The sequence below is a fragment of the Bactrocera latifrons genome, unplaced genomic scaffold (assembly GCF_001853355.1).
Source record: "Bactrocera latifrons isolate USDA-ARS-PBARC rearing strain unplaced genomic scaffold, ASM185335v1 scaffold_56, whole genome shotgun sequence".
In the NCBI taxonomy this organism is placed as follows: Eukaryota; Metazoa; Arthropoda; class Insecta; order Diptera; family Tephritidae; genus Bactrocera; species Bactrocera latifrons.
The window spans coordinates 364,633-391,386 of record NW_017537223.1 but is presented as its reverse complement, the minus strand read 5'-3'; the positions used below and the strand labels follow the sequence as shown (position 1 = coordinate 391,386).

General features: G+C 37.1%; 2 protein-coding genes across 4 annotated transcripts in view; one reads left to right on the top strand and one right to left on the bottom strand.

Moving 5' to 3' along the window:
- Positions 1–20,461, bottom strand: part of LOC108974517 — a 28,003-nt gene extending 7,542 nt beyond the window's left edge. Inside the window, exons 1-2 of one of the 2 annotated variants that reach the window (XR_001993802.1) lie at positions 20,095–20,461; positions 18,946–19,441 (exon numbers count right to left, since the gene is read on the bottom strand). Coding sequence is in view for 1 of the 2 variants with exons in the window: in XM_018942409.1 (XP_018797954.1) it covers positions 19,124–19,441; positions 20,095–20,295 (519 nt within the window). In the remaining variant the exon portion in view is untranslated. Of the gene's footprint in view, positions 1–18,783; positions 19,442–20,094 lie in introns of those variants that run through there. The other variant, XM_018942409.1, reaches the window with a different exon arrangement.
- On the top strand, positions 7,112–26,685 carry LOC108974515. Of its 2 annotated transcripts, none has more exons than XM_018942404.1 (7): positions 7,112–7,258; positions 7,381–7,755; positions 21,212–21,380; positions 22,253–22,521; positions 22,950–23,534; positions 26,224–26,412; positions 26,480–26,685. In XM_018942404.1, the coding sequence occupies exons 2-7, from the start codon at positions 7,696–7,698 to the stop codon at positions 26,564–26,566; spliced, it is 1,359 nt and encodes a 452-aa protein (XP_018797949.1). In that variant the 5' UTR covers positions 7,112–7,258; positions 7,381–7,695; the 3' UTR covers positions 26,567–26,685. The 2 variants fall into 2 exon arrangements, with proteins under 2 accessions (XP_018797949.1, XP_018797950.1); XM_018942405.1 differs by having other exon boundaries at positions 7,112–7,348; positions 7,433–7,755.
- Positions 26,686–26,754: the final 69 nt, after the last annotated feature.

The following is a 26,754-nucleotide window of genomic DNA, read 5'->3' as shown; positions in this document are numbered from 1 at the left end:
ACACTTTGCCTTAACTAGTTCATTTGCACTTCCTTCCGTCCGCCGCCGACTCCGCACCGCCATCGCATTCATTCATTCACTTCAATGTTCGCTCATTTGTTTGCTCGTGCTTTTGCTTATGTATGAGTTGGGTGTTACGCCAAGTGTTTGTTTGTGCTGTAGCTGCTCTTTGCGGCGGTTCCTTCTCGTTTCGGTGTGCACACATTTGCATAAACTTGTTCTAAAGTTTGCAATTAGTTGGCAGTTTTTTCTTCGCACGTTGTTGCTGTTATCGTGTAGCGTCTTTAAAAGTAGGAAATTAAGTCAAGTGTAACGGTGCGCCCACCGCTGGCTCATCAGCCATTAATTTTTCCTTCTTTCGCATTTATTTTGCAAATTGCTGTACATTCACTCGGCTCAATTGCACTTTCACTTTCTATTAGCCATTTGTTTTTTTAGCAGCCTTTCGCACATTTCTTTTAATTGTTGTATTTGTCATTCGAGTTAATTTTTAAACGCAGAGGCGCTCAAGCGTTGACTCTGTCATTGTTGGCGCTTTGTAAAGCAATTCTCAGTGTTTACTTTTACGTTTATTTCTCCCAAGTCGAAGTGCTCTTTGGCAATCTTTTGTTCTAATTGTTGATGTGATATTACTTTAGTGACACTTTAAGTTTACTTTAAGCTAAGCAATGTTAATACTAGTTGTAAGCAATAATTTTTAATGTCGAAATAAAATATTATGTAAATTCTGTACGAAAATAAATGAAAATAAAATAAATATACTAAATGAATACAAAAAGCAATTGTTTTGGTAGAGTGGACACATCGTGGGATTCAAATATTTCAACAGTTCGCGTTTGAACATTAGGAGTTGAAAGCATTAATCGATGAGAATTGTGCCTCAACACAAGAAAAACTCGCAGAATCTCTTTAAGTCACTGATGCAGTCATTTCAAAATGTTTAAAATCTATCGGATATTTTCATGAGACGTTGAAGGACGATTTTGTAGGTCGGAAATGCAGCTTAAACGTCAGATTGTGGCTGGTGATAAAAAAGACGATCATTATTAACAAAAATTCATATGTTAGACCTGCCAAAGCAACGGCAAAGCCAGATACCCACGGCGCTAAGGTCTATTATTAAGTCTATTTACTTGGTAGTGTCATTTTCAAAAGTAAGAGTTTGATTAAAGTACTGCTGCGTTTGACACCAAATCTTTGAAGTCTATTTAGAAATATATATAATCCCTTTATAAACCAAATTCTGCAGCATGGTTTAGATTGAGCAAAATTTTCTTCCCATAAAGTAGAACAACAGCTTTGCCCTCACTTTTAGATGTCACGTGAGTCCTCACACTCATGGCTTGCCATCTAAGTTTCCAGTTTCTCTATAATGGTCAGACCACCTCCTCAGAAATGTACAACCCCTATCTAAATAATAGTTTTTTTAATAGTCCATTTCGAGGATGCTTATTCAAGGCACGACGTGACACACTAAGAAAATAGAAAAAAATTTGACCGTATTGTACCCCAAAAAAAAGTTATACCATATCCCTACATTCCTGAGTAAGTTTCGAATATTACAATTATGATTCACTGTAAATATTTGCATGAATTCCCGATAATTTTGTGAGAAATGTTTCTCAACGGTAGTTTTTCCACCAAAGCCGCATCAAACAAATATAATGGGGTTACACGGGTTTTCTCGATTAGTAGAAAGCCTTCTTCCATAATTTTTCTCTCAATATAGAATTTTTTATTGTTGCAAACTTACACTATTAATAAAGAAATTCTGAAATCTTTGAAAAAAATATATTTTAAACTCAGCCATTGCGATACCCCTTGGAAAAAAGATTAGGTAAAACCTTAAAAAAACTGAAAATTGGATTTTTAATTTTGCATTTTTACAAAAAAAAATGAAAATTCCAGTAAAAATCGATTCGAAAAAAAATCTTTCGTCCAAGTCTTTAATAATTTTACCTCAAACACCTGTGTAAAATTCATGAATATTGGTAGTTCTCGGGAGCTTCAAAAACCCAGCTTCCTCGAGCGCACAAGTTCTCAAGATTGTATCTTCGAAACTATTACTCGGGTCATGTTGAAATTTAGGTATTTAGGTCTAGTGGGATTGTAGAGTTTAATAAAAAAATAAGAAGAAATCGATTTTTTGAAATCCGTAAACCTATGTAACCCCTTATAATATGCCTCTCACACTTGCATATTTCTAGCTTCTTATTCTTTATTCTTATTTTGATCTTTCAGTTTGCTTGGGAGCTATACGCTATAGTTGTCTGATCGAAACAATTTCTGGGGAGATTATAGCGACACCTTAAATGATAATCATTGCCAAATTTCTCGAAATTACGTGGTCAAGTGGAAAAAATGAGAACGTCATTCCGTTCTGTTTATATGTGTGTCAAATTTCAAGCCAATATTTTAAAAAGTCAGAGAGTGATTTGCGTGTATACAAACGGAATCAGCGCGTTACACTGAAGATTCATGCATATATATATATGTACATTATAGGACCCCCGACGTTTCCTTTTGGGTGTTAAAAACATCGTTGCAAACTTGATATCCCTTTTCCAGGATATAAGAATCGATAACAAATTTAAAACACATAACTTAATAATTCGATTAAAGCCATAAACTCGAGCTTGTGTTCACTTTGGCTTGGACATAGCATTAAGCTCTCTTCGGCAGCTGGATTTTCCCGAAAAAGTAAGTTCAATTTACACTGTAAAGCATTTGTACACACTTTAGATCCTGTTGACCAGTGAATACTGAAAATAGATTCAACCAAACTATACCCACACTTAGCTATAGTCCATAAAGACAAAACCATAGATAAGCACAAAAGATACTTCGTTCAGAACCACACAGAATATGTTATAATTTTTTCGTCATTAACCACTGCTCCGACAGACAAAAGATACTGATTGCGGCGTATTTAATAACTCAATTTTACTGAGAGATACTTAGCGCCTGCGTTTATGTAATAAAATATAATTATAATAAATACCGGAAAGTGGCAACTCAAGCTTTAGCAACGCGACTATTTCACGGACTCATAATGCGCTCGAAAGCATACTTTCAGGCCGCAATTAATTATTTGCAATCACTTTCAGGGAAGAACGCTTTGAAACGCATAAAAATCACAGACACGGTATATTTAATAAAACGTTTCGGAGTGTCCATAGGAATATGCATGGATTTGTGCATATACAAATGCTTGTCTTTAGCACATCTTTTAGAGAATAATGCTTAATGCGTTGATTAAAAACCATTTCAAGCTTACTGAAGCATATTCACACATACACATTCAAATATAGCATGATAGTATGTTCACTGGCTGCCTTTCTAGCTACACGCTTGGTCGGAAAGTAAACGACCTCCGATCATGGCAGCTGAAAACAACAAATCGAATTAACTTCACTGAACTTCCTTCGCGTCTATTTCGCAAAAAGCGAAAAACGGCAACAGCAACAGTAACAACAAGAGCAGCCACGCTTATCAGTGCAGCGTATGACGTGCAGTTGTCGGAAATTAATTAAAAATTATTAATAAAAGCGCGTAGATTTGATTAGAGAGCTGCTTCTACGCAGCTCAACTGCCAAGTGCAGCCAACAGATTGCGCATTCAGCCGTGTGAACAGCGCTTAGGTAGATATGGAGAGACATAAACACGTGCAATGGTGGGTGTGTGTGTGTGTGAAGGGCGAGCCATTGGAGGACCAGCAAACACATTATCTGCTAGCTTCTGATGTAACCTGATGATGGTAATAGAAATACCAGATGCCCATGTCCAACTCTTGAGCTTACTGCAGACAATTTGCTCATAAAAATTAATTTGATGTTTGGAAGTGCTTTTAGAGGAGATATTATTAATTTTAATTACATTATAGTAATTGCATGTACATGCACACACACACACACACCTGCACTGCTAAATAATTCGCAAGTATTTAAAACTTTGTAATTTAAATTTTCAGCGCGCATTTGTTTTTGTAAATATCATCGCATTAGTCGCTGCTGCTACCAACGATGCATGCGACTGTTGAATACGAAATTAGCTTGTGTTTAATTAATTTTTCGGCAAACCATTCGCCTCAGGTTAGAAGTGCCAAAAAATAGAAATCTATAGACTTGGTGATAGAGATAGACAGAAGCATGAAATTCTTCTATGGAATAAGCATGTGTGTGTGCTGTCTCTTATACACATCTAGATGTGTATAAGAGACAGGGTTAGAAGTGCCAAAAAATAGAAATCTATAGACTTGGTGATAGAGATAGACAGAAGCATGAAATTCTTCTATGGAATAAGCATGTGTGTGTGTGCTTGTAACCAGTTTGGAATATATTAGAATAAATTTACGCTCTAAATCGTAGGCTAAAAGAGGCTTTCTTTTGGATAGGTTTGAATGTTGGCAAACACACTATAATCAGACTGTGTGATCTGCTAATTTGTTTATGTTTATTTTATATTGACCATACCAGGTTTTTAAATCCATATTACTCAGCAATTTTGCTTAAAAAAAAAATAGAATAGTGTGACCCGATTTGACAAAAAAAAGCATTTTCACTTATAATAAATATTTATTATCGCCCAATAACCTCCAATTTTCCATACCCTTGCTATAATATATTATATATTTGGTGTTTTTAGAGAACGATTCGCTGGATCGTTGCACAGTGTTGACGTCATAAATCTACATTTTTATCGTTGTTGTTGTTATTGTAATGGGTACCTAATCTCCGTTAGGATGGTAGGGATTAGTTAAGTTGTCGTCGACGTCATCCTACGGTAGGCCCAGGAAACGTAATGTTTCGACGGGGTCGGACCGTGGGGAGAAAGGTGTCAGATGAGTAGGTTTAGCAGGACTAGTGTCATCCGATGGCTCATTGCCCGCTGGATCTATTCTGGATAAATAGAAATCAAGCCAGAGCGAAGCTGCGCCAGGATTACTTTCGTTTCTCGTGCCAATGCGAGAATCGTCTGCAATGGGTGGTGGTTTGGCCACAACAGCCGCACCATAATTGACGCGGATTTTATTCGGCCAAGGGCTCTAATTCCGCAGATCTAGCTCCGTTTAGATCGGTAAGTCCATATCTCGTCAGCAATAATGATGCGTTTTATGAAAGTATAGCAAGTAGTTGTCAAGTATCTTTTTTGCGATCTTTATTCGACATAGTTTCTTTCAAAATTCAGGTATTTTGATACAAGTGTGGTATTGACTCTACTAGCGCTCTGATACCCACAAGGCGAATTTTGAATACTATTTCTTTAACTTTTTCGAAGTTCTTGTCAACAGAGTTGGACCATTCGCATGAGGCAAATTTTCGATGACTTCATGACGTTAGCCGAATGCTTTGTGTCACTCAAATACTTGTATTCATGATAAAGTAGCCGTGATTACATTGGAAACACACTCCTAAAGTTGTAAACTTATTGTTTCCTTTTTTCCATGATAAAAATCGCCAGCCAAACTTTTCGCGTCATAAACAAACAGCTGCGAAACACACATTAATTGACATATATATGTCAAACTTCACACCAAAATAAATAAAGGTTGCACCAACCAGTACGGGTCAAATTTGATCATATGGTATTATGGATCGTCCGTTAAACTAAGGATGCTCAGAGAGGATTTATTAAAAAATTTATCACTTTTATAATCAAGATCCAGTGCTTTGTCATAATTTATTCCCACCTAAAGCCTTCATTGCCGTCATTTGAAAAGCAAAAAGTTTGCAAATTTTCTCACTCAAATTTCATAAATTACTCTTTTTGTTGTGAAATTCTTTTTCAGTGAAACTATTATTGTAAATTAAATTTGTTTTCTCTTATTTTGACAACCGTTAGTCAAAAAAGTGCTTGTATATAACGTGCAGCGTTCGCTTCTGATAATTGATAATATAAATGCTATTATTGACTTTTAAATGCATATCATTATGAATATTGAACCGTAAAGGTTCTAGAGCGTATCATACATCTTTCAACTTATTCGCCTCCAGGAACAATAACAGTTAATAAGGCATATGTTATGTCAGCTATTCGAATTTTATTTATCTACATGCCATTCGATTTATTAAGCCTAAAGGGTCCTAGTATGCGACATATAACTTTCGACTTATTCGCTTCCTGGAATGAAAAAAATTGATAAGAAAACTCGTATATTTGTTATGAAGTCATTTGTGGTTTATTGGCACTTTGGAAGATAGGAAAGCTCAGAAGTTCAGCGAGAGGCAATAATGTCAGTGAACTAATGCTGGAAAGTTCAGCTTCGAAGTGTAAAATTGAATGAACTCAGACATGAATTCGGAGATTATAAATAATCTTTCAATAATGAAAGAACCGAAACTTGAAAAGCGAGTATAATTACCGTTAGTCACCCACAATTTCTACTTGAATTGATAAACAATTTATTCAATAAAATATCTCATTGCAGTAGTTTTATGTTTATTTGAAAGCATGTCTTAGACAACATATTGTATGGATTTATGTTTTAAACTTTCCATATAACTGCTTACATTAATCCCGAATACCAATATTTATAAGTACTTAATTAAAGAAATATCAAATCTATTTTGCTTGAGTTCTTTTCTTCAATTAAACYTATTTTATTGTGTCTTTTCAATTTGAAAGATTGCGGAAAAAATTGCACCTTGAACAATAACGTAATTTCTCGTTTTGCAAATTTAAATTCAAAACAATGCGCTTAATTCCAACTGAACCAGAACCGGATCGGCCAATCAAAGTGCGAACATGAGATCCCAGCGGAGAGCCGAAGCGCCGAKGCGCTCATATGAGTCAAGATAGCCGGCTTACATCTGAAGTACATGCAAAGCAATAGGCACACATACGCACACACGTACACGCTTCTGGCGGGCAGTGGAAAAGTTGGCAAATTTACTGTGTTTTTATGGCAAACCGGCCAAGTGGCAAGCGAAAACCTACAAAGCACGAGCAAATAAAACGCGTTCTACAACCACAGTAGCCACTGTAAAGCTAAAGGCAATAATAATAACACAATAAAACATTGTAAAAAAACAAGAACATGTTAATTACTCAAAGCTCTAAGCTGTGAGCAGTAGAAGCTTCAAGCTGCCGCGCCGGTACCACTTGAAGCGCGACCAGCAGCGCCGTGCGCATGTTGTTGTTGTTGGCGAAACGCCAGGAAGGTTTACACCAGCACAGCCGCGGCTTTAAATCAGTGCAACACCAGCGGCCACGGGCAACGGACTTGAAACTTGAAAAGTGATTCGAGCGAATACAAAACGTACGATTGCAAGCATTGTTTGCGGAAAAAATATTATATAATCGAATGCTCATTACAAGTGTTTAATTTGAATCGGCTGTGGTGCAAAAAGTAACGAGAAAAATCCATAAATTTTATTTCAGCATTATTTTTTCCAAAGGCGCGCGCATACAAACCCACTTTGTGTATCCGCAGGAGACAGCCGCCAGCGCGGAGAATCGAGAACCGACGTGTACGCCGCGCACTGAATGCAAAATCAGTTATTCAATTGTTGTGAGCGCGATTAAGGGAAACCATTGAATTTAAATAAATATAATTCAATTGCGCAAAGGAATTCCTGTATTTGTCTTTTGTATTTGCCGGCAGCGAAGCCAACAAATTAATTCAATCCGCGCTCACACACTCGTCCCAGCAACAAACACACAGCACACACTCACAATCACGCATAGCGCACCGAAATGTTGCTGAAATTCCTATCTCTGGCATATGTGCTACACTTGGCAGCCGCCACGCCGCAGGTGAGTCAGCAATTTACGTTTAATGAAAAACAAAAACCAATTATTTAAGTTAACTTAATTATTACTATGGTAGTGGTGTAGTAAAGGAAAGCCAGCATTTAAGCCGTTTATATATTTTTCTCGCTTAATTGGCTCCAAAACTGAGGGGTGAAAAAGTTTCAGTATATTTTTTACCGGGCTAATGAAAATATATACGATCACTTCTCAGAAGAATATAATATTATTATATAACGGCATATTTCATACAGCTTACTATGGACTTATGCTCATAAAAACAGCGTAAAAAGGATTTTTAAAGCCAGAGGTCTATAAGTGTACAAAATATCGGTTTCCTTACATAGATAAAGGCGTACTTAGTATGCTGCTTAACTCTAAAATACTCAGCAATAGTAAACACTTGGTGAAGTAACGCACAACTGCTTAATAATGACATAATTTAACATTCGAATACGAATACGAATACGAAAATCGCTTTCGTCCGACTCCATCAGCCTCGCATTATTTCTGGTACTAAAATATTTCTATTAAGGTATATATACAAATAAATACTTGAAATGTGAATATATCGGATGCCAAGAAGGAAACTTTAGCCTAGATATTATCTCTAGTAAAGACTCTTATTTTTCAATAGGTTAGGTTATTCTGGTGCCACGTGACCAGTTTTATTGCTTTGTAATACCAAATCGAGTTCAGTTACGAGATCCATTACAAACAGTCATCCTCAGTGAAGACTGCGCTTGAAGCCCATTTTAATATTATTTTTCAATAGATAGCTTTAGTAATCTGTGTCACGCGATGATGCGTTAGAAAGATAAGATTTCGTAAGCAAACAGACAGTTTAGTGTTAAGTAGTCCATATTTGACAGTTTTTTAAAAGACGAGAATACAAACTGAGTGACTGAAAATGTAAATAGCGTTTATGGTGTCGTTACTCTATGAGTTAAACATACACAATTTTTCGCCGATTCCCTTCCAAAAATGTTGATATGAAAGATTAACTATGCTCTGGAAGACAAAAGGTTGCAATATCGATGGAAATCATTGAGTCCGACCACCATATAAGCACTGTTTCGATTAGCTAGAAGCTAAATGTCGCAAAAAACCATCACAGTAGTTAACGCCACAAAACTCACGGTTCGAAATTCTTTCCGGAAATCGTGACGGAATCGCGACAAAGTCAAAAGCAGATGGCTGCTGGCGATGATAGATCACAACACCGAGCAAAAACAGTTATAAAATAATTGGCGAGTCGGCGCCATCGGTAGCTAAGTTAGGATTAATTGTTCGAAAAGTTGTGCTACTTGTTTGGTGCGATTGGCAGAGAATCAGCTGGTTCTTATCCAAACTGCTCTCCTACAGTCAACAATTGGACAGTCTGAAATAAGCAATAGCCCAGAAGTGTGCAAAAGGAGATGAATTGTGTTCCATCAGAACAACACTATGTCCCACACATCGATAGTGACTCGCCAGAAGCGATTGGAATAATCCTATGCATCCAACTTGTAGTTTGAACTTGGCATAAAGTGATTACTACCCTATAGTATAGTTCTTCTAGTGGATATTCCCCTCAGTATTGCTCTAGTTTTGTGCCCGAAATGATAAAGATTTCTAGGACAGTGGCTTTATGATATTATCTTCAAAATTCCAACAAGTTATTGAACAAAACGATTTATATTTCATGTAAATCGGATAATTTTAACTTTGGTAAAATTATGGTTTTATACAAATATTATTATCTGCAAAAATAATGGATTTCTTTTTACTAGTCTAATACGATTACTTTTTCAGAGCCTTCTAAAATAGCGAAATAGTACCCCGTCTGCAAATACGAAAACTAGCTTATAAAAAAGCATTTATGAACTTCATCAGCTGCCAAATTATATTTTGTGCCACTATTTACAAATTTTATTTTATTCGAGCTATAAGGCCAGACTGAGATTATGGTTCCTTGCAGCCGAGGTTAGTCGACCAGACCGATTAGCCAACCTGAGCAGTAAAACTACGGAACATTACTGCACCGGCGGCAGTGACCGCAATATGCACAGGCAAACACACGCACTCATATGAACGGTATTAAGTTTTTACCTTCGTAATAACTGCATTTGCTATAATTATTACACTTTTTTATAAAAACATTAAAATAATTGAGCATTAAAACACCAAATATTTACAATTGAATACACATACATACACACAGTATTTACGGTTTTTCATTACTCCGTTACGAAATAATGGAGTAATTTATGTGAGTGCGCGACAGCATGTGTGCAATAGCGAGGAATGGCAGATTTATATTCTTGAGTGAGTGTGTGCGTGTGTGAGTGTCTCGCAACTTCATAGTGTTGATGTAGAAAAACGGTTGAGGCAAAACCAAAGTCAGCAACAACACAGCCACAAACCACGGGCAATTCATTAATACAATAACATAAGTTAATTAAATTTGTTCATTCGCCATTTGCAAATTAACGCGACTAAGAAAAAAGCTCTTTAAAGCATCGCTTCTGTGCGCAGGTAAGCAGATATTTGCAATAGTTGAAGGTATATCTATTATTAAACTTCAGCCGTGCAAATACATGTGCAGTTCCAATCGGTTATGCGTATATACATATATACGGGTGAGTACAGTAAATCACAGAAATGATCGTGAATTAAATAATATTTCTCAAAAGGTGCTCTAAATTTATAGTTATTCAGTTTGTACTTAAATTCTGCTGACTCATTACCCCAAGGAATTCGTTGAGATACAGAAACTTCTAAAAGCGGCCAGGCTCAAGTATACTTTCCTTCCAACATCAAAGTTCAAAAAGTTGTTTCGAAAACCTCAGAGTACGACATCTTCTCATTCCATTGCAAACAGGAGGGGGCTTCATTTTATCGAATAAAATTTAGTTGATCACCAACCATTATGTTCGGAAAGCTCGAGTTTTACATGATTTCGAAAAATCCAACATTTTTTCTCCGATAAAAAATTAAATATTTCATTAGAATTTCATATTGTTACACACATTTACACTATTAACAAAAAAAACAAAAATACTGAATTTTTTTGGAAAAAAATATTTTACTCGGCCATTACGACGCCATATTCGGTGAATCTTCGGAAAAAATATGTCTCCGCGTTGGTTTAATAATTCCTTACAAGATCATTTAAAGTGTAGAAATGCGTGTTCTAATTAAAACCTTAACCTAGGACTTGGATAAAGGGGAAAAAAACTGAAAATTGAATTTTCGGGAGGCATTTTCACAAAAAAATTAATCTTTCGCGAAATTTTTTTTTTCAAATAGTTGTAATCGAAGTCCTTAAGAACTGTATCTCAAAGACCTGTGTAAAATTTCATCAAGATCGGTTGAGTAGTTCTCGAGAAATTTCGCCAACCGACTTCAAAAACACAGTTTCGAGAAAAACATGCCTAAAGACGGCGCACTTAGCACGGCTAGCCTCGAGCGTACAAGTTCTCAAGGCTGTATCTCCGAAACTATTACTCGGATCAACTTGAAAATTTAAGACATTTTTCTAGAGATGTTGACTTTAACGAAACAATAAAAGATTTTCTTCTTAACCAGGGGAAATAACGGACATACAAATAACGGAAACAAAAATGCCTCAGACCCATCTTGTAAAGGAACCAAAAGTACTTTCTTTCTATTGTTTCCAAAAAAAAATTTAAAAAATTATTTTCTTTACTGTAAATATTTGCTCAACACTGCACTTGCGTGAACTCATACACACACACAAGCATGTCTTCATAAATGTTTCAACACGGCTTTTTATTACCATGGCTTTTTAACGGAGTTGGCTGCCACAAAACTGCGGCTGCAATTGCAGCCAATCGACGGACCAACACTCAAAGTTAATTACGAAAAACAAATAACGAATATATATGAATAGGTAAACACAGAGTGTGTGCATAAAAACTAGTAAAAAACTTGTACGAGATGAGCTTTAAATACTTCATACAAATTAGTAGCTCGTGCGTTTGTACTTATTTTAATTATTATGTAGACACAAGCAGCTGAAAACGAATGTGTGTTTGGCTGCTATATACGTACATATACTACGAGTATCAAAAATACCATGTGCGTAGTAAACAAATACGCGGTCTACTTCGTATCCAAATACTTACTTACATTATATATGTAAATATTTAACAAAAATTATAATAATGACTAGCAAAAAAATATCGAAATTGTCGTTATTTATAAATAACTTCATTTTAGCGTTTTATAAAAATTATTTCTCTTCGCTTTCTGGCTTCCGCCTGTTTTGTTTTAATTAAATATAATCGCCACCTACTACACCACTGTTGTTATTTGCTCTGTTATTATGTCAACACCGACGGTCATAGAATTTATTTTCATTGCTTGTATAAATAGGTTGTTCATATATTCCTTATATAGTTGAAATTTTTCTTTAAAATCTTTAGAGACTTAACAATAGAGATGAATGGTTGAAAATAGTATGATCCCATAACTGCCGAAAAGAGAGACTAGATAACTCAACACTAAAGTTTGCTCTATAACTCTCTAGCGACTTTGCTGTATGAAAAACTAATAGCTATTTTAAATTCACCACTTAGTTTATTATATAAAATTTAGCGGAAGAGTTTATCCACTGCTAAATATGTAATAAGAGAAAATGGCTTAAACGTAACGAGCAGAGGAGTGGCGATTCGATTCGCCTAGTGACTGCTTCAAAACGTCAAGAAATATCGTCGGATATGCAATGACTTTATTAACAGTGAGTCGCACCTAAACAAGCAACTTATTCTGCTACCTGGTTCACGAACAAGATGGAATAAAGATTTTGTCGACTACGACTCGGCATGAAGCTTCTGGACTGATGAGAAGGCAATTAAATTAAATGTAAATAAAAAGTCTGAAATTTTGCATGTTGTTGTGAAATGTTCAAGAGAAGAGAAACAAAGGGTTCTAAATATATTTTGCGACAATGAAACCAGCAAGCAACACTCGACCTTTGAACACTCTTAACTAAGAACCATAAATCAAGCGGAACAAAGCGCTTACTCACTTGACTTGCATAAAACCCACTACAGAAGTTACAACACATATGCAAAACGATCTAACCAGCTAGCTGAAGCATTGCACAAATTTATTTATTCATATCTAACCTACCTGTGCAATTAAGGCAAGCAAACTGGCTTTTATAGTGGTTAATTACATCAATTATCAGTGCTAATGCAAAATTCGATTATCAGTTGTTGTAAGTAACGAACATTTTCCATTACGCAAACTTGTGACCCAACAGCCAAGCAAGCTAAAGAGAGGGAGATGATCTATGCTCCAACTACAATTCTAATAGCTACTGAAATTAGGTAACCTTGGTCATCGTAAATCTGATGCTAGAACTTATTAAAAATCGAGGTATTTAGGTGATGTTCTGGAATAGAAATAATTATTCGAGAGTGTATGCACACAAACGGATTTTTTAAAAGTTAAATTATTTTCGGAGATGTAGATATTTTTCTGAGCCGGAATTGAAACATTAAACATTTTTTTCGAAACTGATTTTTCAAAACGATACCAATGTTTTCTGAGTTTCTACTGGACCGATTTTGAAATTTTAAGATGGTTTTCTTTATAGGTTTATTAAATTTGTGCCCAACTTTCTAATTTTACCATTTTTTAAAAATTCAACCATCAAAACAGTGGTACAAAAATTGTGTTTTTTCCGTATTTCAAAACATTGGGCCATTATTTTCTATATTCTTAATGAAATATTAATTGTTTTGTTTTTACGACACTTCAAAAATCACCCGAAACTCATGTCTCTAGACTAAAATACACCTTTAACCTACTCATAACCACAATCACCTTTTGGACAACATAAAATTTAATTTTTTAATCATTCAAAAGAACATACATTGGTATTTATTATTTGAAGATTATATTTTTCAAATGTTGGCTGCGGTTACGTTTCAAATGGTTCATCCGTTGAGTCCAATTTTCGATGACTCGTTCGAGCATTTCGACTGGTAACGGGCGAATAACACGCGTGATATTTCGCACAAAGGCATGAATCGGGCAGGATTGTCCGCATAGACTTTAGACTTTATCCCAATAGGAAAAAATCTAACGCTTTAATATCACACGATCTTGGTGGCCAATCGACCGGCACATAACGTGAAATTATCTGCTCACCGAAGTATTCTCTCAATAAATCCATTAGTTGATGCGATGTGTAGGAAGGGGCGATGTCTTTTTCAAATAAAACATCGCCGAGATCACGAGCTTCAATTTCAGGCATCAAATAATCGGTTATCATGACGCGATAACTGTCGCCGATTACGTTCTCACTGGCATCATTTTTGAAGAAATATGGACCTATGATTCCTTCGGCCGACAAGCAACACCAAACCATTGTTTTATCTGAATGAAATCGCAGCTTTTGAATCTCTTCGGTTTGCTCTTCGTTTCAAAATTTGGCTCGAAAATGTCGGATCTTCTTAGAACTTTTCAAGAGCTCTATGAGCAAGGCGATGTCGCTCGGGAAGGTCGAACGGATTCAATTCTTGCAGAATGTGTATTTTTTATTTGATATCAAAGTAAAATGCGCCAAGTCATTCCATACATCCGAATTGCTGCGAACAGCGCCGAATCGACTATCCACGGTCTTCGAGTACACTATGTTCTATTAGGTCGAATCTTATTCAATAATGAATGCTGGATCTCACGATGGGTGACGGTATTGCAAATTGTGAACTTAGTAGCGAAGCGCGCGAACCACATTCTTTACAGAAGCTGAATTTGCGTAATAAAGTTGAATGATTTGTAAACGTTGTTCTTTCAATAATATACTGTCAAATAATTCCAAACAAAAAGAAAATGTCAGTTTGACACGATTCACAAGTGATCTGCCAAAAAAATGCTATTGGAAAAAGTAGCTCTACTTGATCATCCGTTACATTTTCTTTTAAAAACAGAAAGCAGAAAATTTTAATGTTTCCAGTTGGTTTTCGACATATTTTTATTTCCTATCAAAATTTGTGTGCTCATCATACAATGTTTACTACTTTTTCTTTCTTAGTTGTTATTTCCTCTTGCTATTCCATATCAATGTAATTATGCCAGTCTGTTCATCTTATACCAGTGTTTTATTCGATTTGCTACACTCTAGGTTTTTCCAAACGTTGGCAACTGTTTGCTTATCTTCTTTGTCCTTTCATAATGCCAGCAAAAAAAAGATGAGGATTACGAGTAAGCAGAGCTTTAAGCATATTAAAATTCATTGCTCGTTACAAACTTTTCACCATGCACTCACTATCTTTTCGCATACAACAGATCTATAAAAACCTTCTGAATTTATGCAAATTTATGTGTACGTATTTAGATTTGTCTCCAGTTCTGTGTTTGTAATTATAATAATTTTCGCACTTTGGCAACAGACAAACAATGATTCTACCAGACAGTAAAAAATTAATAGTTCAAAATGTAGACATTAAAATCCAAATTTCTGCAAACAGTCCGCTAAAAAAGATTATCTGTTAGTCCGGAGTGTGCTGCTGATAAACACAAATACATGAATAATATTTATTAAATTTGTTTGGACATTTGTCACCTGCGGCCACTGTTAACCTCTTTCTATGACAACTTTTCCCATCCAAATTTGAGAAACAAATGCTAAACATTAGACGAAAATTATAGCAAAATTTGCAAATAAACTGAACTCAAGCTTTTTGGTACATCTATTCAGGGAAAAGTCATTGGCCGCTGTTGACGACATTTGAAGAGAGTTTTGCCATTTTTCGTTAGGAAGACTGCTTGCATATGACTATGTTCTTTAAAGTTTTAATATTTATTAAAATTTTTTGTGAAACTTGTGAAGTTAACGAAGACGAGGATGTAACAGTTCGTGTAGTACAACAACGGTACGTTCGCTTGCATTCTGAAAGTTTCCACGTGAAAGATGCACATCGCTCTGGTCGACCTATCGTTGAAGAGGTCGATGAAATTATAGTAAAGATTGACCAGGACCGTCACTTAAACAGCCACGACATCACTATGGAACTTAACATTCGTCATCAAACGGTTTTGAACCATTTAAAAAAGTCTCGATCTTTGGGAACCAAATGAATTGTCAGCCGAACATTTAATGGACCGAATTAACATCTTTGATTTTTTGCTGAAACGAAATGAAATCGAACCATTTCTGAAGCGAATGGTAACAGAAGACGAAAAGTGGATCAAATGCGACGATAATATGCGAAAAATATCTTGGTGAAGCTCAACAAATGGTCGCAAAGCCTGGATTGGCGCCTCGAAAAGTTATGCTGAGTGTTTGGTGGGATTGGAAAGGTATCATCCAACATGAGGTGCTCCAACCTAGTCGAACGATTGATTTTACATTTTACTGTCAACAACTGATGAAATTGAAGCAGGCAATTGGAAAAAAAGGACCAGAACTGATCAACAGAAAGGAGCGCCATCTGGACTTTTTCGACTACCCAATATCATTTGTGAAGGTGGAACTAAGAAAATATTCTCACTCGACTTCTACTCATGCTTTTGGTGTTGCATTAGAAGCTAATACTTCAGAAGCAGACTTTCGTGTTTGGCGATTTTTTCCGAATTCAATAAATAGTACAAACTAATGGAGAATATTTACAAAACACCATGTAGTTCTAAAACTCTTCCACTTAGCAACGACTCTTAAGTATTCAAAGCTCAAGGTTCAGTTTCTTCTGTTCCTTTGTACGCCTTTTTGGCAACGTTATAGTATAAATTGATTAAATTAAAAGGCATTAACAATTACCTCAACAGCTCTCTAAACTTTATTTGCATAAATTTTGCCGTGAAATGCTTTCTTTTCACGTCTCATACAAATGGTATAAAATATCTGATGGGAAAAACTACCAACCCCATGATGAACAACCGAAAACCGAACAGCACAAACCGACCCTGTCAATGTCAAGGAGCAAATTTATGCAAACCGTGAAAAGCATTACAACTGCGACCTTTTTGGTGCCAGTCTAAATAAACACCGCTTATCATTCAACTTTACGAGCTTAATTTCAATTTCAATTTAACTGGACAGCGAAAAAAAGCCCACGAAATCACCGATGAACTTTGCACCTGAAGAAAATAAAGGGCCAACCAGATTAGTGAAAATAAGAATTTCATTTCGGCCCCACACACTAGTGCAAAGGAAAAGAAAGCAAAAAATGTTCCGTACCACTTATAAGATCACACACACCCACACATGAATCGCAAGGACTGCAAAATGCTAATTTCAGAATAAGTTGCGATAAACATCTATTTGCTCGCAAAAGAAAGGTAAGAAGGAAAGCAAGAAGCTCGTGTGACATCGCGGCAAGGACAGAGAAGCCACAATGCTCGCACCAACCCATTAGCCGGCACACACACGCACACAAGCTACCGCCAAGGCATGGCACCCAAATTGGCCGAAAGTAGTTAGTCACACTTGAGCGCTCTTTGAATGAATGCCTCTCACCTTACGCCATGCGCTTTGCCAATCTTCCATCAGCACTTGCCGTGCTCGTTACCTATTTTCTCAGGTTGTTGTAGTTTAACATTAAGCAAGTAAGGAAAGGTAAGGTTTGAACCCAAGCAAACATTTCTTTTTAGAACCTTTGCCGAGCGAAAAAATAGAATATTGATAGCAACTCGGCATCAGAGTTGTCACATCTCAGAACCACTGTTTGCGATAATTCTTCTCGTAGTTAAAAAGAATGAATTCGATGTACATGTGCATATGAAACTTCACCTACAAATAGGAGCAACACCTCCTACACGCCTACTTTCTTATTGTTCAGATAAATTTAAGTTGTTAAATCTTATCGTTAGATTCGCACATAACGTTGTAATGGAATTGGGTGTGCATACAACCAAGTTTCATCCATTTGCGCTCGATTTGAGAAGTGGATTAAATGGAATGGCCTCGTCATATTTTTTAGCACAGCTTAAATTTCTTCTGTAGCTTAATTGGTGACCTAGTCATAACGGTTTATTTATATATATATATATTATTATCTTCGGCATCCTCAACCTCTCAATGAGAGAACTATTATATCCCATGCAACGTGTTGCCAGCGTATAAACAACAGTCTCTCAGAGGAGAAGTGTCACATCACAAACTAAATAAAATGTAGGTATGTATGTACTTCCTCGTAAGTTGAAGTGCCGAGCAGAGTCTCCTGCACAAAACCACCGCAACAACCACAACAGCAGCTGTAAAGACTTGGTGGAAAAGTAGCAAGCAAACAATGTCACAGGTGTAAGAACAAACAAATACGACCCTGCACGAACACAATAAGCTTTATGTAGTACAGAAAATATACCAACCTCGCCAAAAAGATTTGAATGTTGACTAAAAGTAGTATGTTTTAGTCTTTCAATTAGAAAGAACATGCATGATAACTTTGGCCAGATTTGAATCATGATTTTATTACAACAACTGAAAGGCATGTTTTAGCCTATCAGAAGTGTCCTAACTGCCAACCGCACATCTTCATTCCTATTCATTGCCTCCCGGTTGTTTCACTGTTTCCTGTCAAATCGAGCGCGTAGGAAAAAGATGCAGAGGGTGTCGGTTGACAACTCATAGGACATCAGAATATCGAATACGTCAATTACTGCGAAATTTTCCCACAGGGTATACATGTACCATTTGTATTTGTAGTAGTGAGTCCATGTTTGCAGACGTTAGTTTCGAATGATTATTATCTTTACAATGCTGGCTGTTGACATTGGCCTCCGAGAACAAAGACACAACTGTTAATTTTATGTTGTTTGTGTTTACGAATGTAGTCGGCAAGGCGAAAGTGAAGAACAGGTGAACCGCCGCGGCTGCGGCATTCGCTGTGTTTGATTGGCTGTTGGTAGTTTGCCAGCACGGCTTTCACCATTTTCTCCGCATTTAGTTTAGAATTTTCTCTGCCTAGGTTGCAGCTTTTTGTAAAATTTGTTTGATTTTGAGGAAAAACGTACGGGTTCCTTCTGATTTAAGATGAAATCGGCGCTGCAATAGCTTTACTCTTAATTTCAATTTAAATGCCAGTGCAATATCACACTAAGGCTTTAAAGAGAACACTAATACACATAAGATGCCAGCATTAAGAAGAACTGTCCCTATAAAAAATATCATATCTCCAGAATACGCATGCATACGGAAAGGGTTAGTAGAACTAACTGAATTGAAGGTGTTGTACTCACCGACTTATCAGCAGCTCCTTGCCTTGGACACATTTCAACAAAAACAGGGTAAACGAATTATTACTGCGACTTATATTTATAAAATAATTTATTTGCAATGTAACCATTACTTAACTAAGCTCGTCTATGATTATTTGAAAAAAGAATCGCAGAAAAGTTTATTATACAATTATTCACGCTATAAATCAACGCCGTAAATAACGAGCTGATAGTGTGCGCGTAAGTTATTACTACGCCCCGCATGTCTGCCGCCATCAGGATGACCGCCAGTGCTCGGGGCGCTGTCTGCAGCTGATAGCTGATAAGCGGGCGTTGCCATTTCAAATCGTAATGTCGTGTAATTAAAGCCAACGCCGCCACGCAGAACCGTAACCCTTGCAGAATCCACGCTTGCCAAATGTGCATCGGCCGCGCGCTCCGCATCAGATATCGTGTATAGTGGTGTTTTCGTGTCGAATGCGTGCATTGCGGTTATGATGTACTCGTTGATGTCACCCTGTGAAGCAAAGAGAGACCAATGTTAGAATAATTTAAAAATTAAATTTTATCGAAATGTGAGTATTACAAGAGAGCGTGCACTGGCACTGGTTTACAGAGGTTCAACCATTAGCAATTGTTTGATATTAACTTTACCGTCGCCGTAAGGAACAAAGACACATGAGATCGATCCTCAACGCTACTTCATAAAACAGTTATGGTACAGTAGTTGTTCACGATTATCGAGGTACTCATATTCTGTGAGGCAAGGTTCGTTGAAAGAGTTCATAAGTCTCTGACATAAAAAGTTTCTTCGAGGAAAAATTGGTTAAAGATAACGGTACTTTAAGTGTATGATAAATTATTACAAAACAAAAAAATTCTGATCAAGGAAAGTGCTGCTCGTCAAATAGCTGTTCGTCGAATATTTTGAACTGCACAATAGTCAAGAATTCTATTTATAATATAAGTCGATTACCCTGTAAAAAAATTATAAAAATCTTTGCCCGCGCTTGCCAACACACAAACTTCTGAATATCATTAGTGGGAATTTGTTCACTCAATGACTGCGCTTTGCCAAAAACGATTGGAATTTGTTCTTTTCACTTTCGTTATTGTTAACATTATGCGAACACACACAAATATATACATATATATATATTAGTTACTCACCTGTCGTGGATACGTAACTTCAACTATCGGTTTGTTATCAGTGAGCTTAATTTCTTCATCGTAAATAGGCGAGGCATACTTGCCCACCTGACCCCACGTCAACGAGACTCCACCAGATAACGCTGGCAATGCGCTTAGTGCGCCGACAAAAAGTGAGAGCAACACAAACTTTTCGGAGTTTTTAGAATATTTTTTACTCATTATCGAAAATATCGAACAACTGCTGGCCAAAACAACCCTCCAGAAAGAACTGTGTATACACAACTAATATCGCTATCGCCACCGTTTCCGTCAAGTGCCAACAACCAGCCAATACAAAACATTTAAAACATACAAATCACGATCGAAAGTGTCTGCCTTCAATGCGTCATACATATTTACAAGTACTTGAGATATTGAAGTTTAAAATTCAAATTTTTATATAAAAAGGGAAAAAATGAGACGATGCTGTATCAGTTCGTGAAACCCAACAATACTTCGCTCGCTTCCGTTCTGGAAATTTCGGAATTTTGAAGTTCAAGTTTGATTAAAATACGAGAAGACTTTTTTGACTACCCAATATTTACCAAAAAATGAATCACTGTTTCTATATAACTGGACATAGAAATATTATGATGCCTTCTATCAGACATTTACGAACTCTTCTTACTATGATTATTTGTAGTCTTGCCTGAGAAACCCAAAGTTTAAATATGCGTCTGCCCATTATATTTAACATTGAGTGTACAGACCTGTTGATAATGATAACGAATTGATGGATCGAAAATATCCACCCGCCTATTTATATTTGTTGTACTTGACAGAGATAAGATCGCGGTCGTCTACTCATTTAGCACATACATATGTCTGTAAGTAATATGTTTGAACATAAATATATCTATATTGCAGTGAGATATCGTTGTCAAAGTTTCGCCCTTTTTGGGCCAGTTAATTGTCACGTGCAACACGATAAACTCATAAATGATAGCAGTGCCCAATTTACGTCGGTCTGATATGTAAGCAGGTGGTTTGATAAAAACTACACCGTTAACTGTCAACATTTGCTTATTTTTACGAAGAAACATTCCTATATTTGGCTAGATTCCAGACTTATTATTTACTTGTTGTTTATTTTTAGCTTCTCACCTTCAGAGACGGCAAATTTGGCGTAAATTTTGGTGGTTATCACGCTGAGGCGGGTCTGGGTGGTCTACTCACTGGCGATGCAGCGCATGGCGGCCTAAGCGCTTCGGCTGGTACGCCGTTCGGGCAAAGAGCTGGTGCTGGCTTGGGAGGCAGTGTGGATGGTAATTTCATTAATATAAAATTTAACTTAATCATATAAAAATCGATAACGATTAACGCCAAAAAGCTGACAGCAAATATGAATTGGAAAAATATCACAGATTTCATCGAGCAGTACTTAACGCATTTAAATATTGCAACTTAGTAGTCACAACTCACAGTAGTGTTCGGTGAATTACGGTAATTGTCCGATTAAGCTCCCACTCAGGCATACAGAAATGTATTGAACACTTGAGAAAGGAGTGTCTAGGAAATTTATGACACAAACGTACGCTTATGATCTATGAAGCTGGCATGTCACGAAAATGTATCTACTTATTCGAAAAGAATACATTTCAACAATTTATATGGAGCTTTGCTCGCCTAACAGGTGGAATTTCGTTGACTGTGATAATACTAGTTCAAATGATAATCTTACATATCTACCTTATATTTCAAATGCAATGCATTATTTCACCACACTTTCCATATTTAGTGGTGAGTTTTTGTTTTGCGACTCTCATGTTATAACTCTTGCCTTTTCCTAATGGGTACTTAGCTTGTTCAAACTTTCTCGGCGACAATTAATTATTATGCGAGCATTCTATGGCAACATTGTGGCCCAACACTTTTTATTAAAACTTTTCATATGGAAGCAATATATTTACCACAATAAATCCACAACTGTTAATATGCATGCGCCAACCAAAAAAATACAAACTCGTGAGATCAGAGGCGTTTGAAAGTTATTTAATGAGTTTTGTTCATTAAATTAACTACTTTGTGTGCGAATCGAGTTCATTTTCAACATTGACATTGGAATTCGGTCGAATTCGATGACCCATAAATATTAATGAGCTTATATAATTATTTTAAACATATCTACTCATACCAGGAAATGCCGCTGGCGTGTTGTATGCCGGTGCTGAGGCCAATCCACAGACCGGTGCTGGAGCGATTCTTGGCGGAGATACCAGCAGAGGAGGTTTTGCGGGTTCACAAGCTTTTTCCGGCAGTAGAACCGTGGCAAGCACGAAAAACCACATCTTTCCGGGAGCTTTCAGCAATCAAGTGGACGCAGTAACTAGCGGCCCCAGCGACACAACACAGTATGATGGCATACAAAAGGTCCGACCACCGAAAAAGTATCTGATTAAACCGAGTGTAAGTATTTGCAATGATATGGCTATCGCTTAAGCTAAGCCTAGAGTGAAGTGAAGAGCAAAGTGAATGTTTTAAAAGAAAAGAAGATGAAAGCAAGCAAGCCTCCGTGTATTATCATCTACTATCATCAATTACTATCGGAGCATCAAAATTATTACTAAACTTTGCTCTCATCTCATGTTTGCTCTAAGCATGCCAAAAAAGTAAAAATTTTAATTTAAATTGACCAAGGCTATGACTTAGTCAATGAAACTCTTATTTAGCTTAACGTTCAACACTACTAAGCCCTTGATGACTGAAAGAGACTCTGAACTAAGACCCTATGAAATCCAAATATACGTTTTGGCTTATTATATGATTCTCTAAATAATCTAGACTCTTACTCTTCCCTCATATATTGAAATATTTTTCATTGCAACAAATGACAGTTATACTTCGAGAAGGAGTACAGCAATAGCGCTAATAAGAATCCCAATAATTCCGACCGCAAGACCACTGACAACCGCCATGCCACCAGCACCGACATCCTTAGTCGTGGTGATGACATTTCAAACGCTGCAACAGGCAACGTTAACGGTGACAGCGATGACGTCAACGATGGCACCGCCGCTGCTTCCACTGCCGGAGAAAAACCTAAATACGACGCGAAACCAATTGCTACATATGTTCCCGTTGTACAACACTCTGCAGGAGCACCAAGCGGCAGCGACACCACAGACAGCGTGGAGAAAGCCGACAGCCAGCAGCAACTCAGCGACACACTACAGCGAGCCGTCAGCGCCGAGCATGCTGCTGCGCTACCCACCATCGTTGTGAGCAGGCAGCGCTTGCGCCAAAAGTCACGCACCCGACCCAATAAGCGTGAGCGCCAACTGCAGCGGCAACGCGAGCGCCTACTGCAAACACAGCACACGCTAAGGACGACCGAGGCCGGAGTTGGCGCGCCAGATGCGCCGCATGCAACACAAACCAAACACCAACAATCAGTTGTTGCTGTGCAACAACACTCGCAGGTATCACAGCCGTCACGGCCGAGTGGAAAACAAAATGACGAAACCACAAAAAGCATTATATATATTATAAAAGTGAAAGAGAACATGAAAATGAATATGTACATATGCATGGGTGCTGAAGGAAGAAAATAATGACTGAAAAACGGTGATGCACGTAGCGGCACAGCGGTGTGTCTGCTTAATTTACCGTTGTAGTGGTGGCAGTCGCAACTTGACTGGGGCGGTTCAGGCAATGCTTTCTTAGTTGCTCATACGCCGCGCACAACCAGCGTTTCGTATCGCTTGTACCTGCGTAAATGCAAAAATGCAATTCCCTCCCACCCACTCCGTCTTCCATTATCACGCATAACGGGGCAATGTGTCAACTGCTATGTGCTCACGCGCGTGCATAAAGGATAATGCGCAAAAAACGTCCCTGCACTTGTCATTTTATGCAAATTGTGCGGTTGAATACACGCGGTTGCCACCGCATCCCCAGTTCCCTCTCCCCAACGGCACAGCACGGCATTTACATGCATTTTGTGGCTTGTCGCTGTTGCAAGCAGGTTTTGTTATTTCGCTTTTTGTGTTTTTTTGTATTTTATTTTTGCTTTGATTTGGTTTTTGTTTGCTTAATTACTCTACTCAGTTATTGCTCACTGTTTCGCTTATGCGTTGGTGGTAACTGTAGTTATACTTGGTGTGCTTTCAGGCTAGCGTCTTGTTGTTGTTTTTTGTTTAAATAAAACTCAAATATATAATATTTTTATGAGATTATTTGGTTGTGGTTGTGGAAATAGGTGTGATATTTACACATTAATGAAGATTTCAGAAATTAAACACTTTGAAGAAAGTGCTACTTGAGTGCGAAATTTCGCAGAAACAGAAACATTAAGCCTTCTGAATAAAAAATGAGCATAAAAAATGAGCATATAAAATATATATAAAAAATATTAAAAATTATAAAATAAAATTGAGCCAAATTATTCTTATTTATTGCTTTTAAATAATTTGCATAACTAAGCACCATTTTTTACCCCCTGAATAGGGTATATTAAGTTTGCCATAAAGTTTGTATCACCCAGGAAGAACTCAATCCTATTGTGTCATACGCTTCCGTTCTGGAAATTTCGATGTGAAAGATGCACCTCGTTCTGGTCGAACTATCGTCGAAAAAGTCCATGAAATTATAGAAAAGATTGACTAGGACCCTAACATAAGCAGCCATGACATCGCTAAGGAACTTAACATTCATCGTCAAACGGTGTTGAAGCATTTAAAAAGGGCTGGCTACAAAAAGAAGCTCGATGTTTGGGTGCCACACGAATTGTCTGTGAAAAATTTAATGGGCCGAATTAACATATGCGATTCTTTGCTAAAACGAAATGAAATCAAACCACTACTGAAGCGTATACAAGAGACGAAAAGTGGATCAAATACGACAATAATGTGTGAAAAGTTCATGGTCCAAGCCTGGTGGAGTTCATCAAATTGTCGCAAAGAGAGGATCGGCGCCTCGAAGGTTATGCTGAGTGTTTGGTGGGTTGGAAAGGTATCATCCACTATGAGCTGCTTCAAGTTGGTTGATTTTAGAAAAAAACGGCCAAACTGTTTAATAGAAAGGTCTTTGTCTTCCATCAGGACAACGCTAGATCAGACACATCTCTGATGAGCTGGGAAGTTTTGATGCATCCAGGTCAGTGCTATAACCTTGCACTATCGGACTACCATTTGTTTCGATAAATGAAGAGCTCTCTTAATGGAGTAAAGTTGACTTCAAGAGAAGCTTGTGAAAATTACTTGCCGTAGTTTCTCGCAGAGAAACCAGAAAAGTTTAACACTGATGAAATAATGTCTCTAGCGGAAAAATGGCAAAAAGTATTTGACCAAAATAGTTCATATTTGGATCATTAAAGTTCATTCTAAATATATGGCACAAAAAATTAGTTGAAGTTTGATAATTTGTCGAAACATCCATCATCGGACTACTACAGCGTATAGCTGCCATACATACTGTGCTATTTCCATAAAATCAAGTCTTTGCGTGAAAAACTTTTGTAATTGACAACACATATTCAGTAAATTTATCATGGGTTATTGCTCAATCTAAAAATAAATTGTTCAGATCGGACCTTTATAGCGTATAGCTGCCTAACAAACTGATCGATCAAAATCTAGACAAAGATCTTTGTATACTCTTTTATGCTATAAAATGCACCTGTGAAAGGTATTATAGCTTGGGAGCCGCCGAAATTAGTCTGCATTCAAAGTTCAAAACGCACATGGCTATAAGTCGTCAAAGCGAAACACAAATATTACGTATACGCCGTGTATACACGTTTGCACTTCCCAAAGCCGCTTGATAAGTGAAAAACAATAAAAATAAAAGACTCTGTACTACAAAGTTATATAAATTTTAATTACGTGGGCAAATATAAACAGGATTTACCCTTAGACTGCATACAATTATATGAAATATGGTAATGCCGTAAAGTTTGACGTTAAGTTGGGTATGGTATCGTATACACAAGGGTCTTTTTGGACACACATCTTAGCAAAGCTTGTTTACTTTTCATTTTAACCAAAGCACACATTATTACAAATGCCAGAAAGTAAAGAAAAACTTACAACAAATAAAACTAACCCGCTTTTTAGAATTTAGTATAAGAAAAATACTTTATAAATGCTTTTGATTCTTCTCTTGCCCCAGTATGCTGCTCAAGCTAGCGCCAGTGCCAACGCCAACGCCAACAGTCACAACAACGCAGGTAGCGGTGTCGCACATTCGAAACAACTGACCAGGCAAGTGGAGAAGAATCAATTCAATTTTGCTACGCCATCCCCGCTACCCGACATCAACCTGAACGTCGGCCCTGCGGTTGTAACCAGTGCCCTGAACGTGAGTTTTTGAAAGAGAATTACAATAATTTTATAAATTATTTTCTTTTCTCTTTGATTCCGTTTAGATACCGATTGGCATTTTGCGTTCTCTGCAAGAGTCTTTGGGTGGACTCGCTACTGCCAAACAGGGAGCGTCTGCAACAATTAACTAAGCTCCGAATTTCGATTTATATTTACATATGTGCATTAAGGAATTATCGACTTTGTATTTAAAGTAATTTTGAAAATTCAAATAAAATGTGCAAATTCCGCAAGTAAGTTATTCCCGTTATTTTTCGTACTTATTAAATTCATAGAACATGTGGTGTGGAATATTAGACCGACTGTAGTTGTTCTTCCT

Excerpts from the sequence above, each read along its gene's own strand:
- LOC108974515 (XM_018942404.1), top strand. The coding sequence starts at position 7,696 with ATGTTGCTGAAATTCCTATCTCTGGCATATGTGCTACACTTGGCAGCC. Across the intron at positions 7,756-21,211 it reads TGGCAGCCGCCACGCCGCAG|CTTCTCACCTTCAGAGACGG; the intron begins GTGAGTCAGCAA and ends GTTTATTTTTAG. Across the intron at positions 21,381-22,252 it reads CTTGGGAGGCAGTGTGGATG|GAAATGCCGCTGGCGTGTTG; the intron begins GTAATTTCATTA and ends TACTCATACCAG.